General features: G+C 40.7%; 1 protein-coding gene across 1 annotated transcript in view; it reads left to right on the forward strand.

Annotated features, from left to right (window-relative positions):
- The first annotated feature begins 7,844 nt into the window (after positions 1 to 7,844).
- Positions 7,845 to 13,569, forward strand: part of LOC310638032 (histidine--tRNA ligase, cytoplasmic-like) — a 35,974-nt gene continuing 30,249 nt past the window's right edge. The window contains exons 1-2 of the mRNA XM_083358717.1: positions 7,845 to 8,043; positions 10,879 to 10,968. Coding sequence (XP_083214843.1) covers positions 7,966 to 8,043; positions 10,879 to 10,968 — 168 coding nt within the window. The 5' untranslated portion in view covers positions 7,845 to 7,965. The remainder of the gene's footprint in view (positions 8,044 to 10,878; positions 10,969 to 13,569) is intronic.

A 13,569-nucleotide genomic window follows, 5' to 3' on the forward strand; every position in this document is an offset into this window, starting at 1 on the left:
ATGCAAGGATTGTCATTGGCTTTTCATCTGTCTACTAATGGAGCTGCTGAAAAAGCTAACTCTTATGGAGGAGCAATATATTAGTTGCTATGTGGAGTACCAACAGACTACTTGGGCTGACCTCCTCCCCATTGCTGAGGTGGCTTACAATAACACAGTATATAGCAGCACTGGACTCACTCCTTTTAAAATAGCTACTGGTAGGGAATTCATTCCAATGCCTAAACTTCCTCAGGACCCTCCAGTTTCTCACACCTTAAATCAACGGGTGACTTCTTGGAAAACTGTGGGACAATGCGAAAGCGGCTCTAACAAAAGCCTCAAAAGTTTACAAAAAGCAGGCAGACAAGAGGAGGGCCCCTCAGAGATCATTTCATGTGAGTGAAAAAGTTTACCTCTCTACCAAATATCTAAGACTCAAGCTGCCTAGTAAAAAATTGGGACCAAAGTTCCTTGGACCTTTCCCCATAGTGCGGATTATAAACCCAGTCACCGTGGAATTAAGGCTCCCTCCCCTTTTAGGGAAAGTTCCACTGCAGCCTATTGAAGCCATACAGAGAGTCCTCATTGAGACCTCCTCCCAAACAGGCAGCTGGTCCCCTTGTCGTGGAGGGAAGACTCATTATGAAATAAAACAAATCCTTGACTCAAGGTTGCATAAGGGAAAGTTGCAGTATTTGGTACAATGGAAAGGTTACCCACTGTAAGAGGTCACCTGGTGTAAAAGCTGATAGATTAATACATAAATTTGAATAAGCCTAAGGACTGATTTCTGACTAAATCCTTTTCCACCCACAGGTTTTCTCTCTTCTTTAGGGGATCAGACTGTCAAACCTTCAAACATTCTGAATACAGCCATGTTTCTTCATTTTTTGGTTGCCACAGCAATGAAAGGCGAGGGGGAGATGCATTCTTCTAGATTAGTCGTAACTGGCTGACCAACCACACTCAATGTGTTGTCCTCAATGGAACTGCATCTACATGGAAGGAAGTATGCAGTGAAATATCCCAAGGCTCTGATTTAGGCCTTGTACTCTTCAACATCTTCATCAATGATTTGGATGAGGGATAGATGGGGAACTCATCAAATTTGCAGACGACACCAAGCTGGCAGGAATAGCTAACACTCCAGAAGACAGGCTTACGATACAGAAGGAACTTGACAGATTTGAACATTGGATGCTATGTAACAAAATGAAATTCAATGGTGAAAAAAGTAAGGTTCTACATTTAGGCAAAAAAACCCCAAATGCACGGGTACACTACAGGTGGTACTTCCCTCAGTAGTAGTAACTGTGAGACAGATCTTGGAGTCCTAGTGGACAATCACTTAAATATGAGCCAGCAGTGTGCTGCAGCTGCCAAAAAAGCCAACACAGTTCTAGGCTGTATTAACAGAGATAGAATCAAGATCATGTGAAGTGCTAATACCACTTTATAACACTTTATAACACCTTGATAAGGCCACACTTGGAATAATGCATCCAGTTTTGGTCACCACGATGTAAAAAAGATGTTGAGACTCTAGAAAGAGTTCAGAGAAGAGCAACAAAGATGATCAGGGGACTGGAGACTAAAACATATAAAGAACGGTTGCTAGAATTGGGTATGTCTATGAAAAGAAGGACATGGGGTGATATGATAGCAGTGTTCCAATATCTCAAGGGTTGCCATAAAGAAGAGGGAGTCAAGTTAGAGGTAGTCCTCAAGTTAAGAATGTAATGGAGCCTGCCCATTCCATTCATAACTCAAGAATTCAAGGGAGTGAAACTCATACCTTGAACAAGATCACTCTCCGCTCGTTAACACACATGTGGCTTGTTAGGTGCACATGAGGTATCTCAGGGTGGGGAAGGCCATGGGGGAATGATAGAACAGGCCCCCAAGGCCTCCCCAACCCACTAAGACACCTCGTGCTTCCCCCTCCTTTCCTGCTGCACCAGACTCGCCTTGAAAAGATCTGTCTCCTCTCTGACACAGTTTCTGCCTTTGAGGGAGAGGAGAGTCAATGGAAGCTCCTAGGTGCCCGTAATATCGTGCAAGTTCAGGCACCCATCCTCTTTTGCAGAGAATGGAAGCCTGAACTCTTGCGATATTTGTGGTGCCTATCTCCTGCTCCTGCTCCCAACTCCTTTCCGCCACTGCCGGAACAATTTTCACCAGGACAGAGACCTTGGGGAGACTGGAAGCTCTCTCTGCATGCAAATGCATGCTTAGAAACGGAGCAAAACGTTCCATTTCTAAGGTGCCCCACTGGCAGCTACATGGAGCTTCCAGACTCTGTCAGGTCTCCGTCCTGGTAAAAAGAGTTTGAGCGCCTATGGGGCATTTGGAAACGAAGCATTCTCTTCATTGTTAAACGCCCCATAGGTGTTGAAGCACTTTTTATTGGAATGGAGACCTGACAGATGACTCGCAAGCTCTGCGTGGCTGCCAATGCGTGCTTAGAAATGGAGCAGAAGACTTTGTTTCTCAAGCGCTCCATTCCAGGCATACGGAGCTTGCAATCTTTGTCAGGTCTCCATTCGGATAAACAGTGTTTCAATGCCTATGAGTGGAAAAAAGTGGAAGCACAGCAGTGGGATTGCTCTCAAGGCTGGCGCACATGAGCAAGCAATCCTGCTGCTGCCTCTCCACTTTCTTTGTTTTGGACGGAGCTGAGAAACTCAAGCCGCTGCCACCGTTTTTTGAGTGGGGAGGACGACAAGGAGAAGAGTGTCAGGATTTGTGCCAGCCAGCTGGTCAGGCAAGGAGTAGATCGGGCAGAGCGGGTGGCTGGCTGGGGCGGGAGGATCATGGTTGCTCAGGTGGCTACTGCCACTGCCGCTAGTTTGGACGCAGGTGCAAGGGGCCTGGCTCCGCAATGCCTCCCTGCTCAGTTTAAGGCTTCGTTTTTGCCCTCAAACTAAAGCTGGCACACGCAAGCAAGTAGCATACCTGGGCAACAGATGGCATTGGTTCCTGCACCTGGCCGACTCTGGTTCCATGCTTTGCCCCATAGGAATGCAAACAAAGCCAACAACTCCCCCCTCCCTTGAGAATGGAAGCTTCTGGGGGCCATGATGTCTTTTGCAGAGAATTTGTGTTTGAAATCTCACAATATTACAGCACCCAGGAGCTTCCATTGTAAGCATGAAAAGTATATTTCCGAGCCAACTTTCCTCTCCCTCAAAGGGAAAGAAACCATGCCAGAGAGGAGACAGATTTTGCAAGGTGAATGAATCTGGCGCAGCAGGAAGGGAGGGGGAAGCAGTTGTGGGGAGTGGGGGGTGGAATAGAGTGAATGTTGCAGGGTGTCTGTAGTCATTCGTAAGGGCAAACAACTGCTGTGGTGCTGTAATATTCATGATTTTGGGACTTGCTCGTAAACACTAGGGGGCACTTGTCACGTAACTTCGAAAAAAGCGTTAAGTGAACATTTGTAACTCGGGGATTACCTGTATTCTCCAAAGCACCTAAGAGCCTTACAAGAAGCAATGGAGTGAAACTAATCAAAGAGAAAAGCAACCTAGAGCTAAGAAGAAATTTCCTTACAGAACAATTAACCAGTGGAACAACTTGCCTCCAGAAGTTGTGATTGCGCCAACACTGGAAGTTTTTAAGAAGAGATTGGACAACCATTTGTCTGAAATGGTATAGGGGTTTCCTGCCTGAGCAGGGAGTTGGACTAGAAGACCTCTAAGGTCCCTTCCAACTCTGTTATTCTATTATTCTAACCCATGACTAAAACACAAATAGCATAGGGTTTTCTTCATTTTACTGTTTAACCTAATTTTTCTCCAAACACAGTAAGAAATAAAACATTCTGGCTTCACCTATATGAGGGACATTGCTTCTGATTTGATATCACTGTCCTATCCAAAACCTGCCTGTACCAAGATTTGGCTAATTGTTCTTCACAGCGTGGGGAATTGTGGCCATCCAGATGCTTCAAATTATAGCTCATCTTGAATCATACTGCTAAAGCTGTTGGAGGCCACGGTCATCTGGAGATCATGATTTATACATGTCTTTGCAGCAGCTTGTTAAATCTTGTCACTTGTTTCTTTACAACATGAGTGTCAAACTCGCCATGTCACGAGACATGTTGCGACATATCTCAACTTTTTTTTTTGCATTGCTGGAGCTAGGGGGAGCGCAGCCTCTGTATGATGCAACCAGGCTGTGGGCCGGCAGTTTGACACCCCTACTTTACAACCAACAGAAAACTGCAGAACTCCTTTTCTCCTAATGTCCACTTAGTTCTTTACTGTTTTCATGCTAAATGATTTTAAGATTCTTCTTTATATATTCAGGTATAAAAGGAACTAGAGCAAATACATTTATTTAATCAATGAGAAAAGCAAAAAAAGAGCCTTGGTGGAGCAGTGGGCTAATGCCTCCTTAAGTAACACCAGCTGCCTGCAATTAGTGCAGGTTCGCATCCCAACAGGCTCAAGGTTGACTCAGCCTCCCATCCTTCCGAGGTAGGTAAAATGAGGACCCAGATTGTTGGGGGCAATTAAGCTGACTTTGTAATAATGCCGCTTGGGGGGTGTATGAAAGCCCTAATAAGCAGGCATATACATAGAATGAAGGCTACTGCTAAGCTTGTAAGCCGCCCTGAGTCTTCGGAGAAGGACGGGATATAAATGGAATTAAAATTTTTAAAAAAATTAAAATTACAGTAATGTAGCATAAAACCTATTTAAAACTATATAAAAATGCAATGCATATAACATAATTCACTCTTTGCATATTATTATTAAAAGAGATCTAATTCTGTTGAAGTTTATTTTCATGCCTTAATAGCTGTGACACAAAATCCAGCTACATTGCATGTAACATTAGGCTTATTGTCTGACAAGAGAAAGGAAGGTAAAACTTAGCTGATTATGTTCAAACAAAAGACAACTAAGATTAACAATTAAGATGATCAATAGCAGAAAATGAGTGGTTTCTATCAAAACTGAATTATAGGGACAAAGGAATTTTGGCTAATCTACCACTGAGGATTTCTGCAAGTAAAACCATGTCAGATCTAAAAAAAGGTTTGTTGCTAAGCAGAGGATATAGGTGTGGTGAAATATGTGGTTAGTATCTATCTAGGATTTTCTAAATGTTGCTTGGTATGATGTGAAATTAAAGTAAATTCATTCTGTTTTTCTTTATCTGGTCTTAATAATATGAAGGCTTCTTTATATTCTAATAACCCTAGCTGGTCAAGAGGCACATTTTCTGAGTACTAATAAATGCTTTCTTTCTCTCTTTGTTTACACAGACTCATATAGAGACCAGACCGTACCACTAGATGTCATCACAAGGACTCTAGTAATCATAGATTGCTTAGGTATTTATAAGGTACTTACAGAGTCAGGTCTTTGGGATGTCATCAATGTCTGACCCTTAATTGAACCTAGACACCAGTAAAGTCAATTAGGAAGCTCAGGCAGAGGTTTCTTAAAGGAACAGTACTTTATTTGATCAAGTGAAGTAGCTGGGTAGAACACAATCTGAAACTCTGACAGCAATTACGTTCAGAAGTGACACACATTAGAAAGTTAATGGCATCGCTTTATAAACTTTGTTAACCAATCAACATTAGACAATAGGTATAACCAGATAAGGAAAAATATAAATATCAATCATTCCTGCACACTCCCTTGTTCCCGCCTCAGTACATCTGTGTACATGTTTCCCATGCTTACATGAAATTTGTCCCTGATGCAAATGCTGATTACAGAAGCAAGATAGCAGTAGTTAGGCTAAACAGTTTTGTTTCTTTTTCTAGTTCCAGAACCCTACACTGACATTTGAGGAATCCTTTCTTGAGTCTGCTTCATTTCTAGTTTTTTTACAATTTTCAAAATTTACTGTACACAAGTTTGAAATGGGCCATGCATTTGCTTCACATAAGGTAAAGGTAAAGTTTCCCCCGCACATGCGTGCTAGTCGTTTCCGACTCTAGGGGCCGGTGCTCATCTCCGTTTCAAAGCCGAAGAGCCAGCGCTTGTCCGAGGATGTCTCTGTGGTCATGTGGCCGGCATGACTAGACGCCAAAGGCGCACGGAACGCTGTTACCTTACCACCATAGTGGTCCCTATTTTTCTACTTGCATTTTTACGTGCTTTCGAACTGCTAGGTTGGCAGAAGCTGGGATGAGTAACAGGCGCTCACTCTGTTACCCGGCACTCGGGATTCCACCCGCCAAACTGCCAACCTTCTGATCGACAAGCTCAGCGTCCTAACCCACTGAGCCACCGCGTCCCTTGCTTCACATATGGCAACTCTATTTGGTAGGATTGACTTTTAAAGAAGCCAGGGAAAATATAGTCTGTTTTTTATTCTCCTAACCTTCTAGGATGGAAAGCTGACTCAACCTTGAGCCAGCCAGAATCGAACTCCTGGAGTAAGCAATGAGTTAGCCTGCAGTACTGTATTCTAACCACTGTGCCACCACGGCACTTAAAGGAATTCCCTGGCAACAAGTTTTGTTGAGGAAGACAATGGTGGAAGACAAGTATTACTACAAGCCTCTAGTATCTAGTTTATCTCTCTCCAGGACCATTTTGGATAGATCTTGCTAGCTGAACCCAATAGTCATCAGTCTTCTTCATTTTTATTATCATTACATACAGATTCAACAATATTCTTAGTAGATAATGCCTCAATCAAGGGAGCATACACATTTGACAGTACAAGAGTTCAATGTAGTAATTAATCTCCATTTGTGGTGGCTTGAAGTTATGTAGTTCTTAATTACTTATTTCCCAAATTAGTAAGTAAAATTAACCTTGAAAAACTCTTAAAAATAGCTGTTTACCTAGGAGAAACACAAAAAATATATTTGTAGATATGGAACTCCATGTATGAACATTTACTGTACCACCATCTTCACAAGAGAGCCAAAATATTTAGAATTGTATTAATATATATATATATATTAAATTGCATCTTATATAGTGTGAGTCCTCATCTCCACTTACATACGTATATATTCTGATAAAGCGGTAGGGGAGGTATAGGTTAAGAAAGACAAACCTTATTATTTGGGATTTTTTGTTCTGAGGTGGTTAAAATAAAATGGATGTCTTAAATCAATAGATGCTAACTGGTTTCTTAAAAATACAGAGAAAATTGCTTAATTTTGGTAGGGAAATCTCAAAGATGGGATGCTTTAGGTTTAGGGGTTGTTGCAGCCTACCTCTGCCTTTGTGCAATCCTTATTCCTAGCTTATGGTAGCTTCTATGAAGTTCTGATACCAAATAGATGCTCACCAAACAGCCCTTAGAATTGGCTGGATTCATACATTACACTAATCGCAATAATCGCAACAGGATAGGTTCACACAGCACTAAAGCCAATAAACTAGATCAGGGGTCTTCAAACTTGGCCCTTTTATGACTTGTGGACTTCAACTCCCAGAATTCCTCAGCCAGCCATGCTGAATTCTGGGAGTTGAAGTCCACAAGTCATAAAAGGGCCAAGTTTGAAGACCCCTGAACTAGATTATGGTAGTGTTGTGTGAACCCAACCATTGTAGTTAAATGACTTATGAAAATGTGCAAAGACAGTTCCGGTGTTTTAAGATTAACCGGTCCTAAACGTATGGCTTCCTGGCGTCAAAGGAGCTTATTTCTGAACAGAGATTAACAGGACCGCAATTTCTACCGAAAAGAAAAAACGGAAACACCACGAGGATAAAGTGGGGGGGGGGAATAAAGCGCATGGACGTCACTTCCTCTCTTCGCTAAGTATCTCTCTTGCATCATCCAGCTCCGACTCGTCCCATCTCAGCCCCGCTGCACACTGAGTTGAGCAAGTGTGGGCAGATTCAGCGGCCTCAGTACAAAGCAGTGCGCATGCGTGGCGGAGCAAAAGATTAAATTCTGCGGGTGGGGAAGCAAGGAGGGTGGCTGACAGCTCTCTCCTCTCTCCCTTTTTAAAAAAAAAACTTTTTACCGTCGGCGAGGGCTGTCATCGTCATGGCTGAGGAAGAGGCGCTGAGGAAGCAGGCAGATACAGTGCGGCGCCTCAAGCAGGAGAAGGCTAGCCCGGAAGAGGTAAGACGATGTACGCGACTAATGCATGGACAATCTTTTTCCATATTCCAGATTTCGGAGGTTCGTAATTTTCATAAAGTGCAGGAGAGAGGCACTGCAACTGACCTGCACTCGCTTTGTGTCCATTACATACGGTATCACAGATCACTCGTTCTAAAGTGTAGTTTGGGCTGGTGAGACATCATTCATAATTTCTACTGGGCAAGAACCACGCTGTTTGGGAGTTTCTGCATTGGTTCTTTATAAGAATGATGATGATGATGATGTTGGAAGGGACCTTGAAGGTCATCCAGTCCAACCGCCTGCTCAAGCAGGAAACCCTATACCATTTCAGACAAATGGCTGTCCAGTCTCTTCTTAAAAATCTCCAGTGTTGGAGCATTTACAGTTTCTGGTGGCAGGTTGTTCCACTGGTTAATTGTTCTAACTGTCAGGAAGTTTCTCCTTAGTTCTAGGTTGCTTCTCTCCTTGAGTAGTTTCCATCCGTTGCTTCTTGTCCTGCCTTCGGGCGCTTTGGAGAATAGCTTGACTCCCTCTTCTTTGTGGCAGCCCCTGAGATATTGGAACACTGCTATCATGTCATCCCTCGTCCTTCTCTTCATTAAACTACGCATACCCAATTCCAGCAACCGTTCCTTATATGTTTTAGCCTCCAGTCCCCTGATCATCTTTGTTGCTCTTCTCTGTACTAAGAGTCTCAACATCTTTTTTACATCATGGTGATCAAAACTGGATGCAGTATTCCAAGTGTGGCCTTACCAAGGCATTGTAAAGTGGTATTAGTACTTCACGTGATCTTGATTCTACCCCTCTGTTAATGCAGCCCAGGACTGCATTGGCTTTTTTTGGCAGCTGCAGCACACTGCTGGCTCATATTTAAGTGCTTGTCAACTAGGACTCTGAGATCCCTCTCACAGATACTACTATTGAGCAAGGTACCAATATATATAAAGATACATGTTCCTTGCTAGCATAGGATGCAGAAGCCTCTATATTTTGGCCAATATTCTTAATTTTGCTTCTATGTGATTAACGTAGGTGACCTTTGTTGATCTGGAAGACAGCTCCACCAGAAAAAATGGATTTTATTTCTCAGTGACCATACACTGTACAAGACCTTTTAATGTAGTCTATTCTAAAATATGGTTTGCAAATATCTAAAATCAATACAACCATCTTATTCTCACTGCTTTACCATGTAGTGTATCTAATGATAACTAAAACAAAATCTAGACCCTGCCTGGAAATAAGCACCCTTCTGAACTAGGACAATTTATACTAAGGCTGTATCTCTCTCTGGCATACGGAACAGACTACAAGAACCACTGAAAGTCAAAATAGGATACGGTACGTTGAAAGTGCACAATGCAGTAGCAAATGATTTGTAAAACCACGGACCACGTGAGAAGCTAGACGAGTGTCACACTCCTCCTGCTTATTTTCAAAATAGAACTGATTTACCCGAAGGGTCAGACTGCATTCTGTACAGGTGAAAGAAAATGCACTCAATACAAGTCTCAAGTTGACATACCATTTGAGCATAGAATTATGTTATATCAAATATTTGGGCTACTTCAAAATAAACTACAGCAATGTGACCGCAACTTTAAGGGATACTGGGCAGAAAACGTCCTGCAACCAAGAAGGCTGTACACACATTTGCAGTTCTCAGTTACCCTGAGGTCACAGGTAAACCTCCAAAATGGTTTCAGCCACTCTCTAAAGGAATGCAAATGGCCATTTGTCTGCAAGCAATATAAATCCTTCCACTCCCCACCATCTATTCAGAGCTGAAGAAGCTTCTTGGATGAGAAGCAAAATGTCTTCAAAAGAAACACAAAGTCCAGTTGCCTCCTGAAAAAAGCACCTTTGGTACAGCAATGTGACAATGTATTATGCCAAAAACCAAGCAGCATAGAGTTGAGCTGGAGATCTCGGGAACATCCCAGAGATATAGACTAGATTGGGAAGCCTTAAAAACCCAGAAGGCAACAAGGAGTGGTTGCCAAGAAAATTACATGGATGTTTTTCTGTATTCAGGAGAACTTGAGATTGACTGAAGAGATCTTTATAATGATAAGCACTGGCCCTGGAAGTCTACCATTAATACTATACTATTGAAACTGTTTCCTCACCTCCATTTACCTTCCTCATTCTTTGCTCATCAAATATTCCCTTTTAGTTGTGCTTTGCTGATTTGGGCAGGGGGGAAAATCACAATGGAAGCTATGTAACAAGCTCTTGTAATAATTAAATGTATGTAGAAATTTCCAAGTTTTTTTAGTGACTTTAATCTTGCATACCTCAAGCTTATGGTGTAAAATTGTACCAAATCCTTACAAAGCTAGGTTGGTATATCTGAAAAGCAGAATAAACAAACATCCATTTTCAAAAATTTAAATGAAATGTTGTTATACTGTAAGATGCTATATGCTTATATGCTAGTGGGAAAGAAACAGCACCAATATACAATCTTTACTGGACAGAATATTGTGCATATAGTATATGTTTGTTTTTCTTGGTGTAATATTGGTTATTGCTTTCTAAATCAACCCCAGTTGAGAATAAGCGTTGTTCCCTATTCTACTAGCTTTCTAGGAAATTTCTGGATTTATTTTTTTTTACAACTTATATATTGAAGTAATTTTTTAAAAATTTAAAGAGGGAAGAAGTGACTATGTTGAGCCATGAAAACAATGTTAAAATGTGCAGTAAGACAATATAGGAAAAGGATATTTGGGTCAGGGGCATATCCCAGTATGCAGCAATAAACAACACTGTACATTGTAAGTAACAATAACCGTGTAATTTACAGTGATTAAAAATATCTTTCAGATCACAAAGCAAGTGTCAAAGCTGCTGGAGATGAAGTCAGCAATGCATCCTGAAGAAGGCAAACATAAATTTGTTTTGAAGACACCGAAGGTAAAGTCTTCGACTTTTCCTTTTTTTCCCATTGCAATTTGTGGAATGCTTACATTTACAGGTAGTGCTTGACTTACAACCCTTCTGTTTAATCCCTGGTTCAAAGTTACAACACTGAATAAAGTGACTTATAATGTAAAACAGTTACAATCGTTGCAGCATCCCCAGGGTCACATGACTAAAATTTGGGCGCTTGGCAGCTGGCGTGTATTTATGACGGTATGTCCCAAGGGCCACCTGATCACCATTTGTAACCTTCCCAGTTGGCTTCGGACAAAGTCAATGGGGGAAGCCAAATGTACTTAACAACCTCACAATTCACTTAACATTCATTTGACAACTGTGGCAAAAAAAAAAAGTCAGAAAGCAGGGCACAACTCGGTTAACAACCGTCTTGCCTAAGAACATAAATTTTGGTTTCGTTGTGGTTGTAAGTCAAGGACTACCTGCATTCAGTTTTATGCTACTGAAAAGACTTTTTGATATCGAGGAAGAATTTGATGATTCTTCCTTATGATCTCTGTGCCTCACATGTACTAGATTTTCATCTGCAGAAGCCCCAGCTTTAGATAGGATTTTTTTTTAATGAAATTAATCTTTACTATACAAATTTCTGGGTGCCAGTATTTGCCTTTCCCCCCAGCTTCCTTTTAACCTCTTAACACTGGAAAAAAATTGTCTCCAAACTAAATCCTGCACTGAAAGAAGTTGCTTTTTGAAGCATGTTTTCTATCTTCGTACTTTTGCAAGCTAAATAAGGTGTTCAGTAAGCAAAATAAGAGCCTTGGTGGAGCAGTGGGCTAATGCCTCCTTAAGTAACACCAGCTGCCTGCAATTAGTGCAGGTTCGCATCCCACCAGGCTCAAGGTTGACTCAGCCTTCCATCCTTCCGAGGTAGGTAAAATGAGGACCCAGATTGTTGGGGGCAATTAAGCTGACTTTGTAATAATGCCGCTTGGAGGGGGTGTGAAAGCCCTAATAAGCAGGCATATACATAGAATGAAGGCTACTGCTAAGCTTGTAAGCCGCCCTGAGTCTTCGGAGAAGGGCAGGATATAAATGGAATTAAAATAAAAAAAAATACTTAGGGAGGTTGTACAGGTAGTCCTTGACTTATGACCACAATTGGGACTGGAATTTTGGTCACTAAGCTATGCAGTCATTAAGCAAGTCATCATGTGGCTGGACCCATTTTTACAATCATTTTTACCACAGTCATTAAGGGAGATATAAAGTGATATGATTTTATAAAATAAAACAAAAATATCTTGCTAAGATGTACAGTTCTATAGACACTACGAAAACCACGGATCTGTAACTGCACACCATACTGGAAGTGATGCTAGAGACATGTGAATATTGTCAAAAGGTGCTGTACTTATCGGTAATTATTAATGGATTGGCAATATTCAGTAATTGTTATATAATCGGTAGGTGTTATATGTTATCAAAATGAAAGTTTAATCTGTGTAAATTACATTAAAATCTCCAATCTTTTAATCCATTTCACTTAAATCATATTGTAAAAAATGATTTGGACAAAAAGGGTTTTAATGAATAAATTTCAACATGTTGTAAAATTTATCGGAGTATAAAAAAATTCATTACCAAATGTTCTACATTTTGCTGGTGTTTCATAACAGAATGAATGTATACATCTGTTTATAAGGTTTGTAGTTCTTAAAAAATCAGGCTTGACTGTCATGCCAGATGAATTTTCTTTAAATATTTAGCCTTCCCCATTTTAGTTATGAGCTGAGAATGTCAGGCTCAGGTGAGTAATACAAGACTGTATTGCACACTGTCTAAAATCTATAAAATAAGATGAGATTATGACACTGTCTAATTTGTCGTAAGTGAAATCTTCTATATTATTCGGAACATCAGCATTAGGCATCATCTTACCATCCCTGAGACATCGCTAAGGCTGTACTGTGTTTTTTTTTTGTATCTACCACTAAAGTGGAAGGAGTGAAGGCTTTTCTTGTGTAAAAACTATGATGCCCTGGACACAATTGTTTAAAATGACAGCACATTGGATGAAAATGTCATAGTAATTGTCCCATAGGTTTTGGTGCAATATAGGTTGGTTTTAAGGGGTGCTTCCTCTTTTTTCCTTTGATTTTTCATAACCAAAAGGAAGACGTGGACAGTTTCTGCTTAGAGATTATTTTCTCCTTTATGGTGCTAGTAACCAATCAAATCTCACTATTCAGTATTAAGTTTCAATTTTGCTTTTATAATTTTAATTCTTTTATAAATAAATATTTATATTTTATATTTCTTTACCATCCATCTCCCTCAATTTTAATGGTTTTAACTAATGGTTTTCTAATTTATTTACAAATTATTTTACATCCTACAATTCATTTTCACTGTCATATCTAAATTTGAGATTTATAACTTTCTACTAAACAAGCTTACTCTTGATCGAATCCGTCTGATTGCAGTCCAATTTATGTTGACTCAGAAATCAGTCTCACAAGGTAGTGAGTAGATGTTTGCAGATACTATACAGTTGTTTGATACTTCCTATGCATTTCTCTTCGTAGCATGTATTAGATGAAAAACATAACCTAGTTGGCCCTACAACTACTGCAA

Source organism: Vipera ursinii (genome assembly GCF_947247035.1).
Source record: "Vipera ursinii genome assembly, chromosome: 3".
Taxonomy (NCBI): domain Eukaryota; kingdom Metazoa; phylum Chordata; class Lepidosauria; order Squamata; family Viperidae; genus Vipera; species Vipera ursinii.